This window comes from Lytechinus variegatus, chromosome 2, assembly GCF_018143015.1.
Source record: "Lytechinus variegatus isolate NC3 chromosome 2, Lvar_3.0, whole genome shotgun sequence".
Classification (NCBI taxonomy): domain Eukaryota; kingdom Metazoa; phylum Echinodermata; class Echinoidea; order Temnopleuroida; family Toxopneustidae; genus Lytechinus; species Lytechinus variegatus.
This window is the reverse complement of record NC_054741.1, coordinates 8807907-8825267: the sequence shown is the minus strand read 5'-3', so window position 1 is coordinate 8825267 and position 17361 is coordinate 8807907. Positions and strand designations below refer to the sequence as shown.

The following is a 17361-nucleotide window of genomic DNA, read 5'->3' as shown; positions in this document are numbered from 1 at the left end:
AAATAGGTGTGCCCTTTTTTTTAAGTATAATGTGACCCAATGTTATTGCTCAACCAAACAAAAAATGACAAATGTTACTTAAATTACATAACAATAATAAAGAACCTGCAAAAAAATAATGTCAGGTTTGTGATTAAATCGTATTTCAGCCCATCTCACTCTTTTCACAATACTCGTCAACAGTCTTATATTTTGTTTTATCGTTGTACTTTACTTAAATTAATTTGTTGTGATATCTTTCAGACGATTCTATCCATAGCGATGTTGATACCCAGTGACTTTGATACGTTGGTGAACTACTTCAGTTTCGCAGCTTGGATGTTCTACGGTATTACAGTAACAGCACTGCTTTACCTCAGATATAAATGGCCTGATGCAAAAAGGCCAATAAAGGTATTGTAAATAAAGTTTTTTTTGATGATTTTGAAGACGACGACGAAAAATAATAATGATGATGATGGTGGTGGTGATGATGATGATGATGATGATAATAATTATGGAAATAATGGAAATACTACTAATAATAATTATAATAATGATAATGGAAATACTAATAATAACGATAATAATAATAATGATGATGATAATAATGAAAAATAATGAAAATAATGATAATAATAAAAATGGCATTACTGTTTGAATTGATAATAAATAAAATATAATCACAGGTGGGTGTTTCATAAAGCTGTTGGTAAGTTAAGAGTGACTTGAAGAACGAATGGTGATCCCTTCTTGCGGTAAGTAGTATATGGAATCGGCGATGGTTTAGCGCGTAAGAAAGGATCACCAGTCGTTCATAAAGTCTCTCTTAACTTACGAACAGCTTAATGAAAAGGACCCCAGATGTTTTATATACTGCTCTTATTACCATTCCTCGCCTGTCATCCATGTGACTCTCCATTATTCTCCATTACTCTCTTTTTGTCCTTCAATATGTTATGTTACGCAATTAAGGCAGAAAAGTATATGCGCTGTGCTATCTCTGAAAACTATGCCTACATGAACAACAGGGGCGTCGATCCATTTTCAGATTGGGGGGCAAAATCCTGAATCAACTTTCCAAAGGCAAAACAAAACAAACTCACACACACACACTCATATATGTGTACGTATGCATTTATATATATACATATATTTGACTCATGAGATAGAAACACATATCTCATCAACAAATTAATGCGAGCGCGCGAAGCGCGAGCTGAAAATTTTGATATTCCAATCTAAAAAGAGGACATTTTGAGCACAATTTTAAATAAAGAACGAGTTGGTATCTCAATCTCGCTTGCTGATTTCTGTGTAACATTACAATCTTATTTCATTTTTACACATTCAGCGGAATTAATGGGGGGGGGCAAGACGATATGATTGCCCCCCCCCCAATATTTTAATTGGTGGGGCGATCGCCCCCCCCTGCCCCCAGGATCTACGCCTCTGATGAACAAGGATGTGTTACTGATTTTTCTTTCTTTTTAATGACAGGTTCCGATTGTGTTACCTATCATTGTATTGATAGCGGCAGTATACCTTGTGATAGCACCTATCATTGACGAACCTGCTCTCCAATATCTGTATGCATTCCTCTTCATTCTATCTGGTCTCATCCTATATCTCCCGTTCGTTTACTACAAGAAGGAATTAGGATGCATGAGTAAGTTGAAGTTGAGTCTACTGTGTTAGGAGAGGAGGGAATGGAGAGAGAGAGAGTGTGTGGGAGAGAGGAATGGGGATAGAATATACGGAGGGGTGCAGATTTCCTTTGTGCACAGCAAAAACAACTGTGGTGTTAACCGGTGTACATAGAGGACCACACCAGTTATTTTACACCAGTGTTAAATTGGTGGTGTTAGTTTTACACCTATAGGTGTTATTACAACACCTTTCGTTGTTGCATTTACACTCTTCGGTGTTATGTTCAATCTATAGGGTGTAATTTTAACACCTCAGGGTGTGGTCCTCTATTAACACCAATTGGTGTCAGTTTTAACACCACAGTTTTTACAGTGTGGAAAAGAGGCACATGCATGTACTGTTACCATTGTTACAGGTGTCTATATATATGCAAAAGCTCACTTCGAATAAGGCGAGGATTCAAGCTGAGGCAATATATGATGAACCTCTTAGTCGATTTGATTTCGTTAAAGTCGAAGCTGAATTTATAACAAATATTGCAAATATTGCTTTATCCACGAGGAAGTTTCATGTCATAGGTTTAATACATTTTGGTAAAATGATCTTTATATTACTTTAATATATCCATCAGCTGCCTACATTATTCAAATAACTTTCTTTCTTATTTTCACTCTTTATTTCAGAATACCTTACAATATTCTTTCAGTTGCTCTTTGAAGTAGCCCCCTCTAGGTTTGTGGCCCCTGAGGAAGATGTCAGTCAGGAGGAAGACGAACAAGCCATTGTTGTGGAATCATGATTGTCTGTACATAACACCAGTTTAACCATTCAGCCAATTTAACCAGCAAGCAATACTATAAATCGGCATGGTTGATATTTGGTAAATGAACTTTTATATTATTGTGGCCTTTTAAATGTAGCCATAATTGTGGTATAAAAAGGGAGCTGGACGCTCAAATCATGTACCTTTAAATAAATAAAATCTAACTTTTCTGTCATATATTGTGTTAATGGGACTGTATATGGCAAGTGATGGTACTTTAAAAAAAACACGTTGAAGATGACCATTGAAACCTAAACCAAAATATATCAACAAAACTGATATTCACTCGATGAAACATTCCTCCATTTTTGTTAATAATCGCTAGAAAACTAATTATTTTTGTAAAGTTATGATTATTGATTTCTGTATTGTCTTAAGACATTGGGATTACTTGTAATGTTTGTTATAAAGTCTTGACATGGCCTCATGCAGTCACAAGACGATTCGAAGGATAGTGTAAGAATGTATCCAATAACACTATTAAAAGGGACATTCTTCAGTGTTTGCTATGTAAGATGACGCCTTATAATCTAATATTGTGTGAAAGTGTACTCATGAAAGAAGATTTTTACATGATATTTCACCCAATAAACACACATGATCCCTTCTTTTTACTAAATTATGTTTGTTTAAACTTTTACCTGGCCATTTAAAATGTAAATTACAAAATTATTCCGATAGAAACAAGCATCATTATTACAAAGAGAAAGGTAAAATTCACAATCAATCTAACTCGTGTTTTTCGACTATATTTTTTTGTATTTTATCAACATTTTGATCGAAGAGTGTGATGTCTGCATTGTAATTGTTTGAATGTTCAGCAATCATATCAATCAACAATTCTTATCATAAAGACGCTTTTCAGTAATTTATCTGGATGACGTTTAAAAAAAACTTAACACAAATTGGTAAGCTTTTAAAAATCAGAAAAAATTGTGGTATCAATTCTGTTAAAGCATTTCAGACTATGATTATTGAAGGCTGACAGTGAGAATTAGATAGATCGATGGTCAGTATGCGAAATACTGAATTCCTTTAGATTTCATAACCTTTATCATATGTCAATGGCACAAAAAGAAAAGCATGAAGTTTTTTTTTACTTAACGATCTGTTTACTTTTTTCTCATCTAGCTGTGAGTAAGATATTTTCGTTTGTCTTATTGTTCTCTCAGCAACCTTATTCCGTGTTGAAGGATTGTGTTATTTTTATGTGAAGCTTTTGAGAATGAACAAGGATATTTACCTTTATGTTCGATGATGAGATGAGATCGATTTATTTTCACTTGGTCTACGAGCAGCTGGATTTCTTCCCAGTTAGTCTGATATCATATAGACTAAAACCCATTTGGCCTACACTACACACTACACTTATATTAAATGTCATTCAGTCTAATGCACCGATGATCGAATTTCCACTTAGACTACTTATTATTGTACACCTTGTCTAACGAAATTCGGTTCATATAGATTGAAGTGGTGTTAGATCAAGTGGATATCAGATAAAATTTGTATATACAACAAGAAATTAGTAAAATTATAAATGGGCTAAAATGTAATCAGACCAAATGGTTTAGTAGACACACTTGTTGTAGAGGAAGTAGAATTAGACCTTATAGGACGAGACCAAAACGAAAGTAGACATTGCGGATATAGACCAATTATCAATACGTCACATTCGTTCTATATTTCACTTGTACATTGTAAATACTTATCAAGAAGAAAATATGTTTAAATTTTGTCGTTTAATCAAAAAAATTAACATTGCTGTCAAAAATTGGCTTCTGTAATGTAATTTTAATCAATCGCTAGGCAGTGAACGGTTCTTGTGTGTTTACATTTCTGATCAATTTTCTTTCATTGCATTGGATTAAAAAAATATAAATGTATTAAAGCTATAATTCCATGTATATATTATATGTCAATGTAAATTTTGCCATTAATTGTTATACTTGCCTAACAATATCGCACCGGGAGTTTCAGTCATATAGCAGTTTTTATCCAATATGCCTTCCACTGCCAGTAAATAAAGAAAGAAGAAGAGAGACTGATTTAATCAATAAAATATGACTACTTATCTAATTCAACAAGAAACAAACGATTCTAATATAATGTTAGAATTACTAAAAATCATTTTGTACATAGAAAATAAATTAACATTATCAGTTCTATTAATAACAGGAAATATCTGAGAATATCAGTGTTGAAACGAAAAATATAAAAGTCTTAATATACCATGCATACGTCAGAATTTGTGTCTGTTTCCCGCGTCATGTTGCCTGAGACATGTGAGAGGAAGGGGTGAGAGAGGGAGAGAGAGGGGTAAGGCAGAGGGAGGGGGAGGAAGGAAAGGAGAAGAGAGATAAAGATAAGTAAAAGGGATAGAGGGATAGGAGAAATAAATGGAAGGGGAAAGGGAGAGAAAGAGAAGGGACAGAAGTAGGGGAAAGAAAATGAATTGGGAACAGAAAGAAAGAGATGCAACAGAATAGAGAGTGAGGGGGTAAATAAATGAAGGGATGGAAAGAGAGAGAGAGAGAAGCAAAAGCGAGGGGGAGATCATAGAGTCAGGGGCAGATGTTATTTTACCCCCATAAAATTTTGAATCTAGGAGCCTAAAAGCTCTTGCCTCCTCTTAATTGTGTCAAATAAAAAGATCAGGAATTTATACGGGACGATATAGGTGGATCCGAGGGCTGGAGCGGCTGCCATACTATTTTATTGGCGGCGCAAAACAAAGAAGGAACGGGGGGGAGAAGAACAAGGTGCAAAGGGGAAAATGATAACAAGTAGAAGAGGAAGAACAATAAAGACAGAAGAAAAGTGAATTAGCCAATAACAAACCTCTCAGTTCCCTTTCTGAAAATACATTTTAAAAATTCCAATAGCGCTTTTCGAGTGTCCGTTTAATTATCCCATTCAAAAGGATTTCATGGAGCTTAAAATATATCGTTTTAAGTCAATATAGAAGAAATCAATTTAGTTCGCTCTCTGCATATTCATTACTTAATTTTAAATGCACTATATATTCATTATTACAGAAGATGTTTAACAGTCTTGAATATAAATAAAAATGACTGGCGCTTCGCATTCACAAATTATGTACTGTGATACCCATCCTCTTTACTAATTTGTACAGATAGTTCTTAAAAAACCCTCCTAGGTAAGTGTTTTGTTTTTTCATCAAGCCGATACATGTGACCTTCCACCCTAAAGCAATAAGTCGTTAAGGAAGGTCTGTAAATAGCCAGAATGATATCCTGGTTTTCACAAACTAATAGACAAATATCTCATTATGTGAAAGAGTGATTGTTCTTCTTCATAAGGGCAACGTTTGAAGTTGTGAAGTTAAATAAATAAAAAAAATGATTAGCAATCATCTTACTTTTTTAATTATTGATTGCATTACTGCTACTTTTTTCATCGTGAAAATCACAGATGCGTTTAATTAATGGCTAACCTTTTTACGGGTGTATTATCGTACTGGGTACAACAGTCGACTCTTACAGGAGATGTGGACTCCAAACAAACAAATCTGTCGGCAAAATTTCTGAAAATTATGATTTTTGTATATTTTTGTATAGAATACTTAATTGAGTAAATCAATAATAATAATAATAATTATACATGCTTTTATAGCGCTCAATACTTACTTTGTCAGAAGTCTCTAAGCGCTCTACAGTATATGCAGGATAATTACACTGGCTTTAGCAGTGCAGCTGTTACGCGCGCTGCGTTTCAAGGAATAAATTCCTGCCAGGTACCCATTTACCTCACCTGGGTTGAGTGCAGCAGAAATGAGTACTAATAATCAAAGTTATGATTTATAAGTGTAATTGTATGTTGCATGCATTGATTTACTTTGATTTTTGATTTATTGATAAATGTATGAATTGTATTTTTTGTTGGAAATTAGAGCAAATAAAAACTGAAAAACTGAAAGATATTCCAGGAAATTAAAAATGGGCCTGAAATACCATCTCATGTTAATTGCTTGCAAATTACAGTGTCGCTCAGAATCAGTGGCATTTTTATATAGCAAATGAAAGCATACTGCATGAATTAAAGTGGTTCTAAAAAGTAAATTCAAGAAAATATCTATGCATGTTTCAGGATCAGGAAGGAGGGAGGCATTAATGGAAACACACTCCTGCAGCAATTTTGTTTGCTGCGTGTATGTGCTGACATTTTCAATTTTTTTCCCCATGACAGACACCATTACATGCTTGCACGATTGTCACACTTTTGAAAAACTATCGCCACGAAAATGGCTTGTTTTGTTTCGTGTATGCAGAGGACTGCGTATTTGAATAGAGGTTTGAATTCTGTCAGAACGTTCGTAACATCACACAACTTCCTTTCACAAAATGGTAGGTGTAAATGTGTGAATGAGCACTTATGTTTTGCTTTTTTTTCTTCCAGTTTCATCAGGCATCATCACGCAAAGGCAGCTGCAGTGCCCTTTCGCCTGTTACCTCCGGACCGCCAGACGCCCCGGCCGAGAGCGGATCATGCGGTCGGCAATGCAGTACCGTCCGTACGCATGCCATGGACATTGGTGCGGGTACTTTACGTGAATGAACCATTGTTTTTACGTCTGTCAGTAAATAAATACTGAGAGCGCGATTTTTAAAGATTAGGGCGAGAAATTTAACATTTTTAGCCCTTATTTAATTCATCAACAACCTGGTTATCTCACTAAAACTCAGTCTGACATGTCACATGTTCACACTCACATCACAGATCTAAACATGCCAAAGAAAGAGTCAAGACTCAAGACAAGGGTTCATTTACATGCCGCCACGTACCAAAAAATCAAGCCAAAGTCTGTTGTGGACGCCAAAAGTCCTTCTGCAGTCCACTGACTGGTGTATTGTTGTACTAGTGGCGTTAAGTGCAGGTAGAAAAATGTGTTTGTTTTCATAGTGGTATGCAGGCTAGATAGACTATACAGTTACATGTACACAAGCAGCATTGTGAATGTTTTCCCCCCGCCCCTTTATACTAGTTTATTCACTTTTGCTTCTTTATTGCCATTTGCTCCTTTCCTAATCTTTCTCCACTTTTTCCTTTCCATTTGAATTGCATTATTTTAAACAACTTTTTTGTGCCGTTAATAGGGATGCTGCAGGCTTTTTGGTCCCCTGGATCATTCTTAATCACTTTTTTAATCCATGAACAGAATGCAAATTGCCCAAAAGTAGATCTGTGTGATTTAGTACATGTAAAGTGCGAACTGCGTTTTTTTTTTATTTTTCATTCATGCGAGCAGGAAGCGGTAGCTGAATATTTTCAATTTTTTTCAAAATAAGGCAGGAAAAGTTATTAATCATGAACTTGATGTATATCTCACTGATAAGAATTAGGAAAGCTTTTTTTTTTCTTCTGCTATGGCAAATCATGATGGGGACATTTGATATGATGTCCCCAACTCCAAATTCAAAATCATGACTACAGTCTCTGATCTCAAGAGTACCTAGTAATCTTGGTTTATTTTTAATCCTAGACAAGGTATGATGTCTTGATGATAATTGTTGATAATTTGTGGATGTTTTCAGCTTCCCATGGTGTTGATATTGGATTAGCTGCACCTCACAGACAGAGGAGGATTATCAGGCGGAGTAGAGCCTCGGCTATCAGGAACTGCAGAAGCCAAGCCCAGTTAGAAGCTGAGGCAAGACACAGAACATGTAAGTTCAAGTTGAAGTCTTGAAGATCAATTTATATATTTTCTTTTTCAAATTCGAACAACACAATAATAAACGTAATATATACATGTACACAATAGTTTTTCATTTAGAAATATGGTAAGAAGATGAGCTCTCCTTAAATGAATTGTTTCCACCATACTAATTACTCAACAAGTTACAGATGACAAATCACATGTGAAAATGAAAATGAGGGCTAAATATATTTATATTCTACAATCAAATGCTTTGACTCTTAAAAAACTGGTCATTGTTATTGTTTTATAAACCTTTTAATTGAGATTTTTTTTTAAAGGAGCATTAGTTAGTTTTGTATTCAACTTTGAATTCTTGGAATCTAGTGCCAGCCACACAGAAACATTGTTAGCCTAACAGAGCACTAACATTAGGCCTAAATGTAGTAACATCTTGTGAATTGTCAAGCATTTAAAGCATTGCTGAGATTTAGGCATTGCCACAACATTACCAGTTGTTACAGGGCTTCCGTTAGCACATTGTCAGTGCTGACAACATTTCAGTGCGGCTGGTACTGATCAATACAAGTGGCATAGCATTGTTTAAATGTTAGATCAATTTTGAATGGTTTGAAATAGAATAAAGTAATGCACCTGTAATTAATCTCATGTATCACTTGTTTGCATAAAATCATTTTTCACCTATGATTAAGCAAACACTATTGTTGGTGAGATAACCAGTAACATTCCATAAGAAATTCACAATGAAAGTGATTGGGTGATTTGAGGATGATTATGATGAACCTGCATAATCATGATCACGAAGTAATCAGTGATATTATGTGATGTTGATTGTGATTAATGAAGATCATATTGGTGTTGAAGATGTTAACTGGCTTTTATCTTTTCATTACTGTGTTGTAAATTATTGATTTTTAATAAATGCAGTGAAGATTCCTCTTGATAAAGTCAAAGAAGTCTGGGAAGAAACTAGCGGACCATATCACATACGAGATGTAGCCAGTCATTATGGTATCTTCAAAGATTTATTTGATGGAGCCAGCTTTGTGCCCTATGTACCCCTCTCGATATCCTACGATCAGACGTCAGGGGAACGTGTACCAGTTTTTAGGGGGAACATTGTCACCCCATCAGAGGTAGGTTCTGTAAAAAAAAATTCTGTTAAGTTTAAAGTAGTAGCAGACTTATAACATAATCAATGAAAGATTAATGTTCATATTATTGATATGGAATGATACAAGAAAAAGTAATAAGTAATGGCTATCTCATCTCATTTTTTTACTGGCCAATGGCACATAGACATTTACAGTATTATTGAAGATGTATTCAGATGTCCCAAGTGTCACACCAAAATCTTTTATTTCCATTTTACGTGTATTTTTCGATTGCATATGTTTCTATGGTTGCATTTATTTTTAGGAATCCCTCCTGTGTACACTACCTCAAACACAGAATGTGGGAAGCAGTAATGGGAAGCCTGCATTCAATCTTGACTATGGTGATGCCATGTCGTAGTCGAGCTTGATCAGGCAAAAACCATAACCAAAAAACAACTGACCAACCTATTTTTTCCCTCTGTTACGGCAAACAAACTTATGGTATTCTTTTTTAGGACTTATTATCAATTGAACATGCAGCAACAATTTGAATTGGACTTGACACTCAAATTCATTATTTTTCACAATTACAGTCTGCTCGAGCACCTGATGTTAATTATTCGGCTTCTGATGATAGTTTATGGACACTACTCTTGACTAATCCTGGTAAGTTAATCAAATCTTGTTAATCATTGGATTAGGCAACCTACATAAAGGGGAATGGCGATAAGTTGATTTTAGTAAATGCAGAAACATATTGCTGAAGAATAGGAGAGTTATACAAGCAGCTATCACATATCAATCTAATATGAATTCCATAAATTTATTTTTTTAATCAAATATATTGAAAAAAAAAAAATTACAGTAGGGGTATGAAATGACTTATCTGATGATGTATCCCCTGCACAAATAACATTACTTTCAATTTTTTAGAAAGTGTAATTTTTAAAAATTTATTCCACAATTATGGATGAGCTGCTTGTTTGTGATGTCACAAAATTAAATTAAAAAAAATAACTCTTGTTATTATTGAACAGATTTTTATTCAATAATCACCAGTACTTTTCTCAAATTTTTCATCTTTTGTCAAAACAAACTTCTCATCAGTGAACTTTCCCTTCAATACTAATCTGATATAAAAGTTAACATATATTTTCCTCGCAGAAGCAAAGCATGGCACACACTGATCTATATGTTTGGGCCACTAAAAAACAAAGTTGATCACTTCTCCAAGACTTACTGAGGATGGACATATTTTTACATAAAAAATTGTCAACAGAATAGATGCAATTTTAGTAATACTTGGATCTAAATCGACAGGATGTCTTTTTATTTAAACAGGATTTCGTAGTTTCTTTGAGATAAAAATTAATTCATTGAATTGATTGGTAGCCCTGCAGGATAACAGATTAAAACTGTAGAAAAGTAAACATCAAAAGCTTGATTAAATTGCTGTACTACCTGCATCGTCATTGCTTTTGATAAGGGAAAAGGGCTCTTTAGAAGCAGGAATCCATTGAAAATGACAGTTTTAACTTTGGTAAGATACCTAATTATTGTCTACTTTCACATAATTACAGATGGACATCTACAAGACAATGATGCTGAATATGTACATTGGTTAATGTAAGTAGTCATTGTGTACAATTGTTTTAAATATGACTAGCCAAGATGGTGTTTCATAAGCAGTAGTGTCATGAGCCACAAATGTTCAGGGAGCCTGGTGTGGCATATGGGGCAAAATTTCTAAAAAAGCTGTGAGTGAACAAACATCGTCGCTGTTTCAATACAAATATGTAGTAATATTTTGTGATAGAGTTTGGCATCATATTTAGAGGATAATATATTTCACCCATTTTCCTTTCTTTTTCTCATTTTTGCTTGGTGGTAAACTTTTGGGAGTCCATGGCCCCCAAGCTCCCATATGTACACCAGTATTCATAATACTGTTTATAAGTTCATGCACATCTGGTGACCCTTTTCTTAGATGCTTTATTGAATACTGATCCAGTTTGACTTCCATCAGCTACACTTAAAATTTGATCCAGTTCATATCTTGCTTTCTTTAGTATGGAGTAAAATACTAGAAGTTGCATGGAATATATTTTTGTAGAAATAAGTTGTTTGTCTTCTCTGTTTGACTAAATTATTTCAGTTTTTATTCCTAAAAATACTTTGAGCCAACATATATGTTAAAAGTAACCAGAAACGTTTATATCAAAGATTTGAGGTAAGCCAAGATGTTGATTTGCAATCAATGTTAGATTTCAAACAACAAATCTGATTTGTTTAATGTGGGTATAGATCGATTGGCCATCTCCATTTTACAATCAGTTGCAAAACATTGTATTACAGATTTCTTGTCTTATTGAATTCATCTCAATTAATTTTTATGTCAAATTTTTCGGACCACAGAAATCTGTTCGATCTAGGTGAAATACAACTTAGGAGAGGTATATTATACATACATATTTTGAATAATCTGGTCAAAAAAAGATTGCTTTGACTTGAGCATATATTTGACTTGTGGAAAGTACCAGTAAATTGATTTTATATTTTCAAAATCATTTTTATGCCTATCGCAGGGATCATTCCTGGGCCCCATTGCATAAAGTTGCTATTATGGTAACTTTGCCATCTAGTGTTAACTTCCTTGAAATCTTTTATTCTGATTGGCTGCTTAGCATTGTTACCATGGTAGTTACCATTGAATGGCAAAGTTACCATGATAGTAACTTTTATGCAATTGGGCCCAGATGAAAAATTTAATCAAGGAGAAACATTCAAACAGTAGAATGACCCCCTTCCCTGCCATCTTTCATCTGATTTGATTTCATTTTAACAGAGGCAACATTCCTGGTAATAGGATAGGTGAAGGGGAAACATTAGTTGACTATCTAACCCCCTTCCCTGTTAGAGGTACAGGATATCATCGTCTTATCTTCATCTTATTCAAACAACAATCAAGGATATCATTTGATGAAGAACAACAGCAGTTGCCATGGTAAGGTTTTGACCAAAGGTCACCCCATTTTAAATTTTTGGAAATGAATAAAAGCAGATACAAACCAGGGGCCTGTCTTGTAAAGACTTGCGATTGATCCGATCAATTGCAACTATGAAAAGCTAGCAAAGTCAACATGTACAATGCATGTTTGTTTTAAAAAAATTCTAGATATGTTTATTTATAAATTCATTGACTGCTTGACAATTTGTTGTGTTATGTTTTGTGAGGAAATTTTCTGTTGAAAAAATTATGACACTGATGGATTTCCATAGAGTTATGATTGATTGGATCAATCGTAACCTTTTGTAAGACAGGGCCAAAACTATTAGAAGCACCACCTCAACTACTCAAATCTGGCCTGGTTCCTGACCCATTAAGCAACACTTATAATTATTTTTCAGATTTTCAATCTTTGATTTTGAGCTATCTTGTTTTATCTAAACATACTTTTGCAATAATGGATATTACATGTAGGTGACTTTTTAAAATCATTGAAGTTCTACCCTCAAGCAAACCTCCATTCTTAGATGCAATAATCAACTGTCTCCTCTATCACTTTTAAACAGTTCATGCAAAGTCTAAACCAGAACTAAACTGTATCTGTTACGTCCGAAATTTGATAAAATCTTGTTTATTTCATTCTCTGTCTTCATCCTTGATAGCCATAGTTTATCTGCCAGGACATTCAAGACCTTAGATTTTTACGCTAAATACCAAGACGTGATCACACCTGCTGGATTAGGGTTCTTCCAGAGTCGATGGGATCAGTCAGTTCAACAAACCTTTCACCAAACCCTTTGTAAGTCAAAGTCTTATTTCTTAAAGGGATACTTGAGGCTGAAAATAATGAATTTTACATAAAAAAAAGAAAAAAATAAAACTTATAAAACACTGAAAATTTGATCAAATCGGCCAAGGAATAACAACATTATGACATTTTGAAAAATTGCATTATTTTGGTGAAACAGTTCTATTCATGTCTTCATGAATGTTCAATGAGCAAGCTAATGATGTTATATTCCTTTTGCTCTTTTGTATTTTTTTCACATGAAATTATGTTTATTTAAGCTTTTTCCTCAATGAAATAATAAAAAAACTGATTTAAAACTAATTTAATGCATTAAATATTCATTGCTGCATATTCATTTATTGTGAAAAGGAGAAAAAAAAAGTACGGGAAGAAGAGAGTATAAAAAAGAGAGATCTACGTAGCTTGATGATATTATATTAATATTTTGATTTTATTATTTGAATTTTTTTCTTCTCGATAAATGCAGGTATGAGAGAACCTGTGTTTGAATACGATGCGCCCAAGCAGTACATCGCTCCACAACAGAAATGGCCACATCGAAAACCAATCCATTATCTCAAAAAATTCTTACCAAAAGATTGACACAGCTTTGCCATATCGGACATTTTTTGCTACTTCATAATAATGTGATGATATTTTGATGGTTTGCATGACATTACAGGGGTACTATTGTGTATAATATTGTTTATATTGTTATAATAACACATTTGAAATAACAGTATAGAGCTACTGACATTCAATTTGATGAACTGATTATGAACTTGTTATTGAAACTGTGCATTTGTTATACTAACAAGTCTATGAACATCATAGAAGAGGCTTACGGTTCACCTTGTGATTAGTCTCGAAAAGGTCAGTTGGATGTAGGAATGATAGAGGTGAAAGTTGAAAGGTAGGGAAGTGATAGATGAGAGTAGGTGTGATGATCATCATGTGAGCATCGCTTCGTCTCTCCTCTAGTCATCTACTCATTACTCTCAAGACTTGACTCATCTATTCTTTTCCGTGTCATCACTTCTCATCTGGTTTGCAGTCCTGTTCAGGACTTCACCTCATCTCATGAAAGATACTTCTTACTCCCATCTATCTCTTTCTTTATCTCTTAATTTTAATCTCTCTAAATTCCTCCATTCAACAGTCCTATTTAGGACTAAACACATGGTGAACAGTAAGCCTATCCAAGGTCATATTGATGTGTTTGTAGGAGTGGATCAGAATGTTTGTGACAGGATTCAAGGGATATTCTAATTGAATGACAACTTTTCAGTGACCTTCAAGTTGTCATTGACAGGATTATAGGTTATGATGAGGGGAGCGATTCATCAACATTTGCATCCGACAAGTTGTCATCTCTGACAATTTTCCTTAGGTTTTATTGGCTTAGAAGCACTTTCAATTTCACATTTAAACTATCAGTCTATGCAATGCCCTATGATATTTAAAAGGATCTTCCCACATAGGATCAGCACATTGATCACAGACATATTCACACACAAAAAAAGTAATAATGTAATCGGTTCTTAACATGATTGGCTTTGTACAAACCCATGTACAAGATTTGATAGCTTAAACAAATGCCACTTGTGTTGGTGATTTATGACCCGAGCATCCATATATATTGTTGAACCTGACCAATTAGTTCAATATCCAAAGTGCCAGCTTTCCCACTTCTTAACAACACTTTATCCATTCATTCCTACTAAAAAATAGTTGAGGATTAGAGGAGCATTTCATGAAACGGGGATATTCACGTATACCTGCTACAAGCTACTGAAATCCTTGCATCTGATTGGCTCCTTAAAAATTAGTGAGTGAATACCCCTGACAAAATGCTTCATGAAATGCTTGCCTTGGGGCAATTTGTGGTTGGCAGTGACAAGTTGTTTTACTCCAACTGTTACCATAGTAACATATATTTGTGATGCTCAGTCAATCAACACAAAGGATAGTTGTTGACAAGTGCTGATGAAACGGTCCTCTGGAAAGGCAATTTCAAACCCTGCATGCAGTCAATAAAGTTCAACTTTCATCATAAGGAAATACCCCCTGTCTGTTTTGTTGAAGTTTTTTGTTTTGTTAAGATAATACTTGTATTAAAATGAGATAGATTATTTTAGATTCAGATTCTTTGTTTAGTTATTTCAAAGAGCAAAAATAAGGGAGAAGGAAGAAGTAGATATGATAGAGAGTGGATGAAGTGATGGAGGGGGATAGATGAGGAAGATTGAGGTTGAAGAGTGAGCTGGAGGGGTGGAGGGAAAGTGATAGAGAGAGAGGGGAAAGTAAAAGGGGGAAAGAGTTTGTGGGAGAGAGGGGGATGGTAAATGGGGGGGGGGGTAATTTTTTTGTTAGATACATACTTATGTGACATACACCCCCACACACGAACACACCCATAAAACGTATACATCTATGACTATATATATCATATCTCTTTAATTAACCCCTCTGCTCCTTAGAATATATATATACTCCATTGATAAAGCATTCATTATCACTAAATACAAAAGGGACTAATACTTCAACAAGTCATAGTGATGTTTTGATAAGAGATATTTAATAAATCTTCACAAGTCAAAATATGATTATGCTATATACACAATATTTATTTGACATCTTATGTACTACAATGTTTCAGTTGCATTCAGGCATAGAGGATAAATGGCAAAGATTATACTGTCTATTTGATTGTGTAATTGATGTGAGAAAGAAAACAATCAGTTCTTACGAAAATATTTATACATTAATGCTTTTGCAGGGCAGTGGAATACAAATGCAGTGTTTAAGTTGTTAATTGTATATCCAACAATAAAACAATCAAGTCAACAACGATGGAAAGTTAAAGGAGAAAAAAAATGACCATGGATGTTTATTGCTATTTATTTAGACCATGGACCATAGGGCCCATGCTTAGACGGAAAGGCAACATCTCAACTCACAAAGATATTTATTGCACGTACTTCAGTTAAGGTATTACAGATAAATGAAAGAATTAGCGATCTAAAGAGAGAGGAAATGGATAGAAAAGGGATTGAGAGAAAGCGATGATCAGCAAAGAAAGAAACTGGGATAGACGAGAAGTCTAAGAAATTAGATAGGGAGGAGACAACTAAAAATATATATTTCACTCATATCCTTTTACGAAAATGATGTCCGAAGCTATCAAAAAGCTTTCCAGATAGCAACAAGTATATATCGGTATCCACATTCGATTTTGAATAATTAATCTTTTGCTGATAATTCGGTCTTGTAATAGTTTGTTATTAACACGATTAGGCAACCAGGGATGTTTCATTCAGCTATTTGTAACGTACATACGACTCTATAGTGGATTCGTCCCTGGACTTTGAAAAAGAGGGTCGTGGGTTCGAATCTCAGCCACGGCGTAATTTCCTTCAGCAAGAAATCTATCCACAATGCACTGCACCCATCCCAGGTGAGGTGGGTGGGTAATTTGTGTATTTCATTTGGCAAAAGAACCGGGGTCTATTTCAGAAAAAAAAATCAACTATTGTAAAATGTCATTATTGTAACTTCCATGGAAACCCTTTGTTGTAATTGTTTACTGTGTCATGTTGCCATGGTAGTTACCATACTGACAGCTACAATAGTTGTATATCTTTATGAAACGGGCAACAGGTCACCTGAGAGCATGGTTAGTGCGGTCATGCGTACGGTATAGATACGAACAACTTTATGAAACACCCGCCGAGAAGAAGAATATATCTATCTGAAAAACCCAAAACAGGTCCGTTGAAAATCAACATACATAAATTTGGCATCTAATAGTAGAGTGACTAGCAAATGGAATGTTTAAAATACAATATATACACTTTTTCATAAGATGGAGTGCATTGATGGCATGTTTCAGACATTGGGTTTGTTTTCCCAATTTCCACATTTTTCAAGATAATTCTGATTTTATACAATTTCTTTGATGGGGAATGATCAGAGCAATCCCTTTCATGCCCTTATTCTTAACTCCTGATCGAAAGCTGTCGTTTAATTACGGATAACCATGCGACATAAATCTCTAACAGTGGAGATTACATATATGAACACAATTTCGAATCATAAATAACTGTCTGGCCCGGAAATATTAACTAATATATATATATATATATAAAATAAAGTGTAAACAAGTTTTGTTGACATTTTCTGGGGTTTCGTATAATTTTAGCACAAGCCATTATGGTGACACATATATTCGGAATGGCCAATTCTAACTTGACTGCCAAAGATAATTATGCGGGCAATCACAACACATGTTTAGTCCAAGCTGAATTTAAGACTTTCACATCAACAGCTAGCATT

General features: G+C 34.5%; 2 protein-coding genes across 2 annotated transcripts in view; both read left to right on the top strand.

Annotated features, from left to right (window-relative positions):
• The window catches only part of LOC121407235 (b(0,+)-type amino acid transporter 1-like), a 38485-nt gene extending 33927 nt beyond the window's left edge, over positions 1–4558 (top strand). Inside the window, 3 exon segments of the mRNA XM_041598204.1 lie at positions 244–393; positions 1480–1648; positions 2313–4558. Of these exon segments, the coding sequence (XP_041454138.1) occupies positions 244–393; positions 1480–1648; positions 2313–2428 (435 nt within the window). The 3' untranslated portion in view covers positions 2429–4558.
• Positions 4559–6666: 2108 nt separating this feature from the next.
• Positions 6667–14747, top strand: LOC121407234 (39S ribosomal protein L38, mitochondrial-like). Its single transcript, XM_041598203.1, has 8 exons — positions 6667–6819; positions 8008–8139; positions 9060–9268; positions 9823–9895; positions 10810–10855; positions 12075–12233; positions 12899–13035; positions 13514–14747. The coding sequence occupies exons 1-8, from the start codon at positions 6717–6719 to the stop codon at positions 13627–13629; spliced, it is 975 nt and encodes a 324-aa protein (XP_041454137.1). The 5' UTR covers positions 6667–6716; the 3' UTR covers positions 13630–14747.
• The last annotated feature ends 2614 nt before the right edge of the window (positions 14748–17361 follow it).

Coding starts and splice junctions, on each gene's coding strand:
- LOC121407234 (XM_041598203.1), top strand. CDS start 6,717: ATGGCTTGTTTTGTTTCGTGTATGCAGAGGACTGCGTATTTGAATAGA. Junction 8,140..9,059: donor TGAGGCAAGACACAGAACAT/GTAAGTTCAAGT, acceptor TAATAAATGCAG/TGAAGATTCCTCTTGATAAA. Junction 12,234..12,898: donor GAACAACAGCAGTTGCCATG/GTAAGGTTTTGA, acceptor CATCCTTGATAG/CCATAGTTTATCTGCCAGGA.